Source organism: Pelophylax lessonae (genome assembly GCF_965119305.1).
Source record: "Pelophylax lessonae genome assembly, chromosome: 13".
Taxonomy (NCBI): domain Eukaryota; kingdom Metazoa; phylum Chordata; class Amphibia; order Anura; family Ranidae; genus Pelophylax; species Pelophylax lessonae.
This window is the reverse complement of record NC_138780.1, coordinates 338,636-352,300: the sequence shown is the minus strand read 5'-3', so window position 1 is coordinate 352,300 and position 13,665 is coordinate 338,636. Positions and strand designations below refer to the sequence as shown.

Genomic DNA, 13,665 nt, shown 5'->3' with positions numbered 1-13,665 from the left:
TTGAGGACCACTGCTCTAGAACACCCTGCCCCAGTATGTCCGGTCAGATCCTACCCTGTCTGCCTTTAGGCAATCCTTGAAAACACACTTATTCGGGGGAAGCCTACCCCACCTCCACCTAAGATCTGTACTTGAGTCCCCTCCATCAGATCATCCCCCGCAGCCACTACCTTTTGTACCACCTCCCCCTCCCTTTAGATTGTAAGCTCCGTGAGCAGGGCCCTCCTATTCCTTTTGCATTGAACTGTGTTGTAATGTAAATTGTGCTGTCCCCCTATTTATTGTAAAGCGTTGCATAAAATGTTGGCGCTATATAAATCCTGTATAATAATAATATTAATAATATTTAGGAGGTAAGGACACTGGAAGGCAAAGGGATTCCGGTGATGATGAGTATTTCCATTCTCGGGGGACCTGATGATTGAGCATTGTAGTGATGGTAGGAGATCTGGGAGGGGTTTGGATACTCACAGCAAACTTGTCATAGAGTTGGTAGGTGAGCAGAGGGTTGGGCAGTTCTCGAAAGTAAGCCTTGCACAGGGAGCTGACGCAGTGGACGTCTTGTAGGTAGGGACTCTTATTTAGGTCTGGAGTTCGCTCTAAGTCAAACTCTTGTCTGTAGGAAAACACATGATGTCATGTGATATAAAACCCAAATTGCATGTCCCATGACCAGCATCCATCCCCAGGACTCACCGTAATTTCTGTACATTGGAGGAAATGCCACACAGCCGATAAATGCCGTCCACAATGCCGTGTTCTTCTACGAATTCCGTGCAGCTTTTCAGAACCTGAGGAACTGATCAGCACCGCGTCAGTACAGGAAAAATCTATACTGTAATTTGTGGAAATCTCCAAATCCTGCCCCTTCCAAGGACCTGTGACCCCACTGCTGGCTCTTCCAGGTGCCTGTCCTCCCAAGGTCTACACTTCCAGGTGCCTGTCCTCCCAAGGTCTACAGTTCCAGGTGTCTGTCATCCCATGGTCTACACTTCCAGGTGTCTATCATCCCATGGTGTCAGTCATCCCATGGTCTACACTTCCAGGTGTCTGTCATCCCATGGTCTACAGTTCCAAGTGCCTGCCATCCCATGGTCTACAGTTCCAGGTGTCTGTAAAACCCATTATGTCTGTGATCTCATGGCCTACACTTCCAGGTGTCTGTCATCTCATGATCTACACTTCCAGGTGCCTGTTATCTCATGATCTACACTTCCAGGTGTCTGCCATCCCATGGTCTACACATCCAGGTGCCTGTCCTCCCAAGGTCTACACTTCCAGGTGCCTGTCATCCCATGATCTACACTTCCAGGTGTCTGCCATCCTATGGTCTACACATCCAGGTGCCTGTCCTCCCAAGGTCTACACTTCCAGGTGTCTGTCATCCCATGGTCTACACTTCCAGGTGTCTGTCATCCCATGATCTACACTTCCAGGTGCCTGTCATCCCATGATCTACACTTCCAGGTGTCTGCCATCCCATGGTCTACACATCCAGGTGCCTGTCCTCCCAAGGTCTACACTTCCAGGTGTCTGTCATCCCATGATCTACACTTCCAGGTGCCTGTCATCCCATGATCTACACTTCCAGGTGTCTGCCAACCCATGGTCTACACATCCAGGTGCCTGTCCTCCCAAGGTCTACGCTTCCAGGTGTCTGTCATCCCATGGTCTACACTTCCAGGTGTCTGTCATCCCATGGTGTCAGTCATCCCACGATCTACATTTCCAAGTGTCTGCCATCCCATGGTCTACACATCCAGGTGTCTGTCAACCCATGGTGTCTGTCATCTCATGGCCTACACTTCCAGGTGTCTGTCGTCTCATGATCTACAGTTCCAGGTGTCTGTCATCCCATGATCTACACTTTCAGGTGTCTGTCATCCCATGATCTACACTTCCAGGTGTCTGTCATCCCATGGTCTACACTTCCAGGTGTCTGTCATCCCATGATCTACACTTCCAGGTGCCTGTCATCCCACGATTTACTCTTTCAGGTGTCTGTCATCCCATGATTTACACTTTCAGGATTCTGTCATCCCATAATCTACACTTTCAGGTGCCTGTCATCCCATGATCTACACTTCCAGGTGTCTGCCAACCCATGGTCTACACTTCCAGGTGTCTGTCATCCCATGATCTTCACTTCCAGGTGTCTGTCATCCCATGGTCTACACTTCCAGGTGTCTGTCATCCCATGGTCTACACTTCCAGGTGTCTGCCATCACATGGTCTACAGTTCCAGGTGTCTGTCTTCCCATGATCTACAGTTTTAGGTGGCTGTCATCACATGATCTACATTTCCAGGTGTCTGCCATCCCATGGTCTACAGTTCCAGGTGTCTGTCATCCCATGATCCTACACTTCAAGGTGTCTGTCATCCTATGGTCTACACTTCCAGGTGTCTGTCATCCCATGGACTACACTTCCAGGTGTCTGCCATTCCATGATCTACAGTTCCAGTTGTCTGTAATCTCATGATCCTACACTTCAAGGTGTCTGTCATTCCATGCACTTCCCCCACCTATAACTGGTCTTAACAGCAAGGAGCACTGGAAGGGCAAATGCATGTCAAAAAAGCCAAAGAGTTTCCAGTCACAACTTACCCACCATATTGCACAATGGCAGCAAAGGAGGGGTGGGCTCCCTCCAGTCACCTGTCCTCTATCTATCCATTTTTTTACGTCTGTTATCCCATGGTCTAGAAATCCAGTTGTCTGTGGTCCCATGACCTACACTTTTAGGTGCCTGTCATCCCATGATCTACATTTCCAGGTGTCTGTCATCCCATGATCTACACTTCCAGGTGCCTGTCATCCCATGATCTACACTTTCGGGTGCCTGTCATCCCATGATCTACATTTCTAGGTGCCTGTCATCCCATGATCTACATTTCCAGGTGTCTGTCATCCCATGATCTACACTTTCGGGTGCCTGTCATCCCATGATCTACATTTCCAGGTGTCTGTCATCCCATGATCTTCATTTCCAGGTGTCTGTCATCCCATGATCTACATTTCCAGGTGTCTGTCATCCCATGATCTACAGTTCCAGGTGTCTGTTATTCCATGATCTACAGTTCCAGGTGTCTGTTATTCCATGATCTACACTTCCAGGTGTCTGTTATTCCATGGTCTACACTTCCAGGTGTCTGTCATCCCATGATCTACACTTCCAGGTGTCTGTCATCCCATGATCTACACTTCCAGGTGCCTGTCATCCCATGATCTACACTTTCGGGTGCCTGTCATCCCATGATCTACATTTCCAGGTGTCTGTCATCCCATGATCTACATTTCCAGGTGTCTGTCATCCCATGATCTACATTTCCAGGTGTCTGTCATCCCATGATCTACATTTCCAGGTGTCTGTCATCCCATGATCTACAGTTCCAGGTGTCTGTTATTCCATGATCTACACTTCCAGGTGTCTGTCATCCCATGATCTACACTTCCAGGTGTCTGTCATCCCATGATCTACACTTCCAGGTGTCTGTCATCCCATGGTCTACACTTCCAGCTGCCTGTCATCCCATGATCTACACTTCCAGGTGTCTGTCTTCCCATGATTTACACTTCCCTTCCAGCTGCCTGTCATCCCATGATCTACACTTTCAGGTGTCTGTCATGCCATGGTCTACACCTACAGGTACCTGTCATTCCATGGTCTATATTTCCAGGTATTTGTGACCAGTGCCATCCCTTCCAGGTGCCAATGACCCCATTGTTTGCTTTTCTGGGTAACTGTGATCCCCGCAGAGCCTGTGACCTACCAGCTCTACAGAACTCTGAGCGAGATTGTCGTCCTTCCTCTAACAGACATTATGGAAAGTGATAAAATATTGGAAGGTATAATTGAGAACGATGAAAGATGAGACTTGGTTGAGATACATCCTCCAGTCCAAAGCAGAGAAGGTGGTCCTCGGTGCTCCATGGCGCCAAACCTGATTCCAACCCTCCATCAGTGCCAGGACGAGGTCCTCCAGTGCCCAAGGCGAAAATGGGAAACTGCAAAGCTCACAATCATTGGGGCCTGTCTTGCTGGATGCTAGAGCCTTGTATGTGATTGGGGCCTGTGTTGTCTGGATGCTCAGGTCATGTCTGCTCACAGTGGTTGGGGCGTGCTTTGTGTTTGTACTTGCGCCTTGTCTGCTCTCAGATGTTGGGGCCTGCAATGTCTGGGTGCTCAGGCCTTGTCTGCTCTTAGTGGTTGGGGACTGCATTGTCTGGGTGCTCAGGACTTGTCTGCTCTTAGTAGTTGGGGACTGCATTGTCTGGGTGCTCAGGACTTGTCTGCTCTTAGTGGTTGGGGACTGCATTGTCTGGGTGCTCAGGACTTGTCTGCTCTTAGTAGTTGGGGACTGCATTGTCTGGGTGCTCAGGACTTGTCTGCTCTTAGTAGTTGGGGACTGCGTTGTCTGGGTGCTCAGGCCTTGTCTGCTCTTAGTGGTTGGGGACTGCATTGTCTGGGTGCTCAGGCCTTGTCTGCTCTTAGTGGTTGGGGACTGCATTGTCTGGGTGCTCAGGACTTGTCTGCTCTTAGTAGTTGGGGACTGCATTGTCTGGGTGCTCTGGCCTTGTCTGCTCTTAGTGGTTGGGGACTGCATTGTCTGGGTGCTCAGGACTTGTCTGCTCTTAGTGGTTGGGGACTGCATTGTCTGGGTGCTCAGGACTTGTCTGCTCTTAGTAGTTGGGGACTGCGTTGTCTGGGTGCTCAGGACGTGTCTGCTCTTAGTAGTTGGGGACTGCATTGTCTGGGTGCTCAGGACTTGTCTGCTCTTAGTGGTTGGGGACTGCATTGTCTGGGTGCTCAGGACTTGTCTGCTCTTAGTAGTTGGGGACTGCATTGTCTGGGTGCTCAGGACTTGTCTGCTCTCAGATGTTGGGGACTGCATTGTCTGGGTGCTCAGGACTTGTCTGCTCTCAGATGTTGGGGACTGCATTGTCTGGGTGCTCAGGCCTTGTCTGCTCTTAGTGGTTGGGGACTGCATTGTCTGGGTGCTCAGGACTTGTCTGCTCTTAATGGTTGGGGACTGCATTGTCTGGGTGCTCAGGACTTGTCTGCTCTTAGTGGTTGGGGACTGCATTGTCTGGGTGCTCTGGCCTTGTCTGCTCTTAGTGGTTGGGGACTGCATTGTCTGGGTGCTCAGGACTTGTCTGCTCTTAGTGGTTGGGGACTGCATTGTCTGGGTGCTCAGGACTTGTCTGCTCTTAGTAGTTGGGGACTGCATTGTCTGGGTGCTCAGGACTTGTCTGCTCTTAGTAGTTGGGGACTGCATTGTCTGGGTGCTCAGGACTTGTCTGCTCTTAGTAGTTGGGGACTGCATTGTCTGGGTGCTCAGGACTTGTCTGCTCTCAGATGTTGGGGACTGCATTGTCTGGGTGCTCAGGCCTTGTCTGCTCTTATTAGTTGGGGACTGCATTGTCTGGGTGCTCAGGACTTGTCTGCTCTTAGTAGTTGGGAACTGCATTGTCTGGGTGCTCAGGCCTTGTCTGCTCTTAGTGGTTGGGGACTGCATTGTCTGGGTGCTCAGGACTTGTCTGGTCTCAGGTGTTGGGGACTGCATTGTCTGGGTGCTCAGGACTTGTCTGCTCTTAGTGGTTGGGGACTGCATTGTCTGGGTGCTCAGGACTTGTCTGGTCTCAGGTGTTGGGGACTGCATTGTCTGGGTGCTCAGGCCTTGTCTGCTCTTAGTAGTTGGGGACTGCATTGTCTGGGTGCTCAGGACTTGTCTGCTCTTAGTAGTTGGGGACTGCAATGTCTGGGTGCTCAGGACTTGTCTGCTCTTAGTAGTTGGGAACTGCATTGTCTGGGTGCTCAGGACTTGTCTGGTCTCAGGTGTTGGGGACTGCATTGTCTGGGTGCTCAGGACTTGTCTGGTCTCAGGTGTTGGGGACTGCAATGTCTGGGTGCTCAGGCCTTGTCTGCTCTTAGTAGTTGGGGACTGCATTGTGTGGGTGCTCAGGCCTTGTCTGCTCTTAGTGGTTGGGGACTGCATTGTGTGGGTGCTCAGGACTTGTCTGCTCTTAGTGGTTGGGGACTGCATTGTCTGGGTGCTCAGGACTTGTCTGCTCTTAGTGGTTGGGGACTGCATTGTCTGGGTGCTCAGGACTTGTCTGCTCTTAGTAGTTGGGGACTGCAATGTCTGGGTGCTCAGGACTTGTCTGCTCTTAGTGGTTGGGGACTGCATTGTCTGGGTGCTCAGGACTTGTCTGCTCTTAGTGGTTGGGGACTGCATTGTCTGGGTGCTCAGGACTTGTCTGCTCTTAGTAGTTGGGGACTGCATTGTCTGGGTGCTCAGGACTTGTCTGCTCTTAGTGGTTGGGGACTGCATTGTCTGGGTGCTCAGGACTTGTCTGCTCTTAGTAGTTGGGGACTGCAATGTCTGGGTGCTCAGGACTTGTCTGCTCTTAGTAGTTGGGAACTGCATTGTCACGCCCCCTTAAAGGAGAATTATACACACAAATGATTAGTTAAACCCACAAGTGCTTTTTTTACCACTACTATCCCTTTATACTGGCTTTTAAAGTTTTTGAATGCAGCAATTTAGAATTTTGATGAAAGGTTTAGCACTGGGAAATACTTTTTCAAAGATAAAAAGTGAATTTTATATCCAACTATAATGAGGGAAAAAAGAGGAGGAAAGAGGGACTTTGTTCCTGAATGAGGGACAGTCCCTCGAAATCAGTCCCTCGACAGGGAGCTATGTGGTTGGGGCCAGTGTTGTCTGGGTACTCGCGCCTTGTCTGCTCACAGTGGTTGGGGCCTGCGTTGTCTGGGTGCTCGCGCCTTGTCTGCTCACAGTGGTTGGGGCCTGCGTTGTCTGGGTGCTCAGGTCATGTCTGCTTACAGTGGTTGGGGCCTGCGTTGTCTGGGTGCTCAGGTCATGTCTGCTCACAGTGGTTGGGGCCTGCGTTGTCTGGGTGCTCAGGTCATGTCTGCTCACAGTGGTTGGGGCCTGCGTTGTCTGGGTGCTCAGGTCATGTCTGCTTACAGTGGTTGGGGCCTGCGTTGTCTGGGTGCTCAGGTCATGTCTGCTCACAGTGGTTGGGGCCTGCGTTGTCTGGGTGCTCAGGTCATGTCTGCTCACAGTGGTTGGGTCCTGCGTTGTCTGGGTGCTCAGGTCATGTCTGCTTACAGTGGTTGGGGTCTACATTGTCTGGGTGCTCAGGTCATGTCTGCTTACAGTGGTTGGGGCCTGCGTTGTCTGGGTGCTCAGGTCATGTCTGCTCACAGTGGTTGGGGCCTGCGTTGTCTGGGTGCTCAGGTCATGTCTGCTCACAGTGGTTGGGGCCTGCGTTGTCTGGGTGCTCAGGTCATGTCTGCTCACAGTGGTTGGGGCCTGCGTTGTCTGGGTGCTCAGGTCATGTCTGCTCACAGTGGTTGGGGTCTACATTGTCTGGGTGCTCAGGTCATGTCTGCTTGCAGTGGTTGGGGCCTGCGTTGTCTGGATTTGTTTCTTCATCCAGTAGATATGTGAGTAAACAGCCTTCCTCTTTATTTCTATCCCCTATACTTCTCCTTCATCCTCATCCTCATCCTGAGTCATCCTCATCATTTCCAGCTTACAAATGAGTGACTTACCTTCGTGGCCTGAGAGTTGGAGATGCTCCACCAAATCACACCCAAAGACTTTGTCCTTCACTATCTTCTTCTTTACCTTCTGCTTGGCCTTCATGGCTCGTGACATGGCGGCTGGCTTCAGACTTCAGACCTTGGCCGATGGAGTCACCAAACCAACCAGGATGGGCCCATACCTTCCAGCTGCTGCGATAGCACGGCGCTCCTCACCGACGTTGTGCAGATTAGAAGAGAAATTCGATGTGTAAAGGAAGTGGTCTGGTAGAGGAAGCAGTTGTGTTACAGAAATGATTACCAGTCTTGACGTGAAGAGCATTGCACTAACTCCTCCTGCACCATTTCTGCTCTGAATGTTCTGGTCGAAGGTTTAGAGGAAGCTTGAGCTAGTGTCTCAAAAACCACATCCTGTTTAGAGCATCACCCAAACCGCAGAACATGTTCACAGATCGAGCAGAGCCACTCCTAGCCTGAGCACCTGTCATTGTGTTAGAGAACTCTTGACATGGCCAATCACGGCCTCCAGCTGGGAAATTAAGATTTGAAGCTTTAGACAAATTCTATCAGCTACGTACACAACTGAAGAGCATACATGCCGACCACTATGTCGTAACTCTTTGCAGCCAGTCTGGTGGTGCCGACACCCTGCTGCGCTGCGTAGCCAGTGGGTGCCGACACCTCAGCAGCTTCCTGCCTTACCTACCCACCTCCAGGCTGCTCATTGACCTATGGATGAGCATTGTCATGCTGGTCTTTCCTGTGCCCCCAACTCCAGCCCCTCTAGTCTACGGTCTCTAAACACCTCCCCCTTCATCTCTCAGTAACTGAAACATGTTAGAACCCAGCCGGAATCCTCTTCTGCAGGGAGTTTTGGGAAGTTTAATTTCCAATAATTATAGTTTATATATGAATTTACAATAATGTCTGAGGTCTCCCTATGTGATTTAGGTGGAGCTCCGCCTACTGGGGTCCTCACTTTCCAAGGAGATTTCCTTCAGAGCTTTGTGAATGTGGTGAAGCTCTGCTGACTTCCGTCATCCAATCATGTTCAAACAAAACTGCTTTTATTTCATTTCCTTCCACCTGATTGGGTGCTCTTTGTAAAGTGAAGTTTCACCTCATTCGCTGAGCTTCGGGGAAGAATCTCATATGAAGTCCAAATTCCCTTGCTGAGAGGGCGAGCCATCACGTAAACGCCGAGAACCAGCCAAATAAAGGCTTTCACTCTGACACAATTCTGACAAAATTTGGGATAAACCTGTAAAATTTGACATCATTGGTGTCAGTGGGTAGGTTTCTGGTGTTTTTTTGGGTGCAATGGACTTTACATGGCATTTTTATTTTATTTACTATGAATCCTGTACAATAATGGCAATAATTAGAGTGACGGCTTTGTTGGGTCAGTAATGGCATCCCTGTCATGATCATCAATGACCTTATTAGAAAAGTCAGTGTTAAGGTTAGAGTTAGGATTGGGTGAGAGTTGGCGCTAGGGTTAGTATTAGGGTTACGGTCACGGTTAGGGTTAGGGTCACGGTTAGGGTTAGAATTAGGGTTACGGTCACAGTTAGGGTTAGAATTAGGGTTACGGTCACGGTTAGGGTAAGAATTAGGGTTAGGGTCACGGTTAGGGTTAGAATTAGGGTTACGGTCACAGTTAGGGTTACGGTTAGGGTTAGAATTAGGGTTAGGGTTAGAATTAGGGTTACGGTCACAGTTAGGGTTAGAATTAGGGTTACGGTCATGGTTAGGGTTAGAATTAGGGTTACGGTCACAGTTAGGGTTAGAATTAGGGTTACGGTCAGGGTTAGAATTAGGGTTACGGTCACAGTTAGGGTTAGAATTAGGGTTACAGTCTTGGTTAGGGTTAGAATTAGGGTTAGGGTTAGAATTAGGGTTACGGTCACAGTTAGGATTAGAATTAGGGTTAGAATTAGGGTTAGGGTCACGGTTAGGGTTAGAATTAGGGTTACGGTCACTGTTAGGGTTAGAATTAGGGTTACGGTTAGGGTTAGAATTAGGGTTACGGTCACAGTTAGGATTAGAATTAGGGTTGCGGTTAGGGTTAGAATTAGGGTTACGGTCACAGTTAGGGTTAGAATTAGGGTTACGGCCACAGTTAGGGTTACGGTCACGGTTAGGGTTAGAATTAGGGTTACGGTCACAGTTAGGATTAGAATTAGGGTTACGGTCACGGTTAGGGTTAGAATTAGGGTTACGGTCACAGTTAGGGTTAGAATTAGGGTTTCGGCCACAGTTAGGGTTAGAATTAGGGTTACGGTCACGGTAAGGGTTAGAATTAGGGTTACGGTCAGGGAAGGGTTAGAATTAGGGTTACGGTCACAGTTAGGGTTAGAATTAGGGTTACGGTTAGGGTTAGAATTAGGGTTACGGTTAGGGTCACGGTTAGGGTTAGAATTAGGGTTACGGTCACAGTTAGGGTTAGAATTAGGGTTACGGTCACGGTTAGAATTAGGGTTACGGTCACAGTTAGGGTTAGAATTAGGGCTACGGTCACAGTTAGGGTTAGAATTAGGGTTACGGTCACAGTTAGGGTTAGAATTAGGGTTACGGTTAGAATTAGGGTTACGGTCACGATTAGGGTTAGGGTCACGGTTAGGGTTAGAATTAGGGTTACAGTTAGGGTTAGAATTAGGGTTACGGTCACGGTTAGAGTTAGAATTAGGGTTACGGCCACAGTTAGGGTTAGAATTAGGGTTACGGTCACGGTTAGGGTTAGAATTAGGGTTACGGTCACAGTTAGGGTTAGAATTAGGGTTAGGGTTAGAATTAGGGTTACGGTCACAGTTAGGGTTAGAATTAGGGTTACGGTCTTGGTTAGGGTTAGAATTAGGGTTACGGTCACAGTTAGGGTTAGAATTAGGGTTACGGTCACGGTTAGGGTTAGAATTAGGGTTACGGTCACAGTTAGGGTTAGAATTAGGGTTACGGTCAGGGTTAGGGTTAGAATTAGGGTTACGGTCACAGTTAGGGTTAGAATTAGGGTTACTGTCTTGGTTAGGGTTAGAATTAGGGTTACGGTTAGGGTTAGAATTAGGGTTACAGTCACGGTTAGGGTTAGAATTAGGGTTAGGGTTAGAATTAGGGTTACGGTCACAGTTAGGGTTAGAATTAGGGTTACGGTCACGGTTAGGGTTAGAATTAGGGTTACGGTCACAGTTAGGGTTAGGGTTAAGGTCAAGGTTAGGGTTAGAATTAGGGTTACGGTCATGGTTAGGGTTAGAATTAGGGTTACGGTCACAGTTAGGGTTAGGGTTAGAATTAGGGTTACGGTCACAGTTAGGGTTAGAATTAGGGTTACGGTTAGGGTCACCAGTTAGGGTTAGGGTTAGAATTAGGGTTACGGTCACAGTTAGGGTTAGAATTAGGGTTACGGTTAGGGTTAGAATTAGGGTTACGGTTAGGGTTAGGGTCACGGTTAGGGTTAGAATTAGGGATACGGTCACAGTTAGGGTTAGAATTAGGGTTACAGTCACGGTTAGGGTTAGAATTAGGGTTACGGTCACAGTTAGGGTTAGAATTAGGGTAACGGTTAGGGTTAGAATTAGGGTTACGGTTAAGGTTAGAATTAGGGTCACGGTTAGGGTTAGAATTAGGGTTACGGTCACAGTTAGGGTTAGAATTAGGGTTACAGTCACGGTTAGGGTTAGAATTAGGGTTACGGTCACAGTTAGGGTTAGAATTAGGGTAACGGTTAGGGTTAGAATTAGGGTTACGGTTAAGGTTAGAATTAGGGTCACGGTTAGGGTTAGAATTAGGGTTACGGTCACAGTTAGGGTTAGAATTAGGGTTACAGTCACGGTTAGGGTTAGGGTTAGAATTAGGGTTACGGTCAAAGTTAGGGTTAGAATTAGGGTTACGGTCTTGGTTAGGGTAAGAATTAGGGTTAGGGTTAGAATTAGGGTTACGGTTAGGGTTAGAATTAGGGTTACGGTCACAGGATTAGAATTAGGGTTACGGTCACGGTTAGGGTTAGAATTAGGGTTACGGTCCCAGTTAGGATTAGAATTAGGGTTACGGCCACAGTTAGGGTTAGAATTAGGGTTACGGTTAGGGTTAGAATTAGGGTTACGGTCACAGTTAGGGTTAGAATTTAGGTTACGGTCTTGGTTAGGGTTAGAATTAGGGTTACGGTCACGGTTAGAATTAGGGTTACGGTCATGGTTAGAATTAGGGTTACGGTCACAGTTAGGGTTAGAATTAGGGTTACGGTTAGGGTTAGAATTAGGGTTACGGTCACAGTTAGGGTTAGAATTAGGGTTACGGTTAGGGTTAGGGTCACGGTTAGGGTTAGAATTAGGGTTACGGTCACAGTTAGGGTTAGAATTAGGGTTACAGTCACGGTTAGGGTTAGAATTAGGGTTACGGTCACAGTTAGGGTTAGAATTAGGGTAACGGTTACGGTTAGAATTAGGGTTACGGTTAAGGTTAGAATTTGGGTCACGGTTAGGGTTAGAATTAGGGTTACGGTCACAGTTAGGGTTAGAATTAGGGTTACGGTCACGGTAAGGGTTAGGGTTGGAATTAGGGTTAGGGTTAGAATTAGGGTTACGGTCACAGTTAGGGTTAGAATTAGGGTTACGGTCTTGGTTAGGGTAAGAATTAGGGTTAGGGTTAGAATTAGGGTTACGGTTAGGGTTAGAATTAGGGTTACGGTCACAGGATTAGAATTAGGGTTACTGTCACGGTTAGGGTTAGAATTAGGGTTACGGTCCCAGGTAGGGTTAGAATTAGGGTTACGGCCACAGTTAGGGTTAGAATTAGGGTTACGGTTAGGGTTAGAATTAGGGTTACGGTCACAGTTAGGGTTAGAATTAAGGTTACGGTCTTGGTTAGGGTTAGAATTAGGGTTACGGTCACGGTTAGAATTAGGGTTACGGTCATGGTTAGAATTAGGGTTACGGTCACAGTTAGGGTTAGAATTAGGGTTACGGTCAGGGTTAGGGTTAGAATTAGGGTTACGGTCACAGTTAGGGTTAGAATTAGGGTTAGAATTAGGGTTTCGGTCACAGTTAGGGTTAGAATTAGGGTTACGGTTTGGGTTAGAATTAGGGTTACGGTTAGAATTAGGGTTAGGGTCACGGTTAGGGTTAGAATTAGGGTTACAGTCACAGTTAGGGTTAGAATTAGGGTTACGGTTAGGGTTAGAATTAGGGTTACGGTCACAGTTAGGGTTAGAATTAGGGTTACGGTCACAGTTAGGGTTAGAATTAGGGTTAGGGTTACAATTAGGGTTACGGTTAGGATTAGAATTAGGGTTACGGTCACAGTGAGGGTTAGAATTAGGGTTATGGCCACAGTTAGGGTTAGAATTAGGGTTACGGTTAGGGTTAGAATTAGGGTTACGGTAACAATTAGGGTTACGGTCAGGGTTAGGGTTAGAATTAGGGTTACGGTCACAGTTAGGGTTAGAATTAGGGTTACGGTCTTGGTTAGGGTTAGAATTAGGCTTACGGTCACAGTTAGGGTTAGAATTAGGGTTACGGCTGGGTTAGAATTAGGGTTACTGTCACGGTTAGGTTTAGAATTAGGGTTACGGTCACAGTTAGGGTTAGAATTAGGGTTAGGGTTAGAATTAGGGTTACGGTCGCAGTTAGGGTTAGACTTAGGGTTACAGTCACAGTTAGGGTTAGAATTAGGGTTACGGTCTTGGTTAGGGTTAGAATTAGGGTTACGGTCACAGTTAGGGTTAAAATTAGGGTTACGGTCACGGTTAGGGTTAGAATTAGGGTTACGGTCACGGTTAGAATTAGGGTTACGTTCACAGTTAGGGTTAGAATTAGGGTTACGGTCAGGGTTAGGGTTAGAATTAGGGTTACGGTCACAATTAGGGTTAGAATTAGGGTTAGGGTTACGGTCACAGTTAGGGTTAGAATTAGGGTTACAGTTAGGGTTAGAATTAGGGTTACGGTTAGGGTTAGAATTAGGGTTAGGGTCACGGTTAGGGTTAGAATTAGGGTTACAGTCACAGTTAGGGTTAGAATTAGGGTTAGGGTTAGAATTAGGGTTACGGTCACAGTTAGGGTTAGAATTAGGGTTACGGTTAGGGTTAGAATTAGGGTTAGG

The 13,665-nt window shown here is 47.9% G+C and overlaps 1 protein-coding gene across 1 annotated transcript in view; it reads right to left on the bottom strand.

Moving 5' to 3' along the window:
* The window catches only part of ARHGAP30 (Rho GTPase activating protein 30), a 38,659-nt gene extending 30,740 nt beyond the window's left edge, over nucleotides 1–7,919 (bottom strand). Inside the window, exons 1-3 of the mRNA XM_082275532.1 lie at nucleotides 7,585–7,919; nucleotides 697–799; nucleotides 472–616 (exon numbers count right to left, since the gene is read on the bottom strand). Coding sequence (XP_082131658.1) covers nucleotides 472–616; nucleotides 697–799; nucleotides 7,585–7,690 — 354 coding nt within the window. The 5' untranslated portion in view covers nucleotides 7,691–7,919. The remainder of the gene's footprint in view (nucleotides 1–471; nucleotides 617–696; nucleotides 800–7,584) is intronic.
* Nucleotides 7,920–13,665: the final 5,746 nt, after the last annotated feature.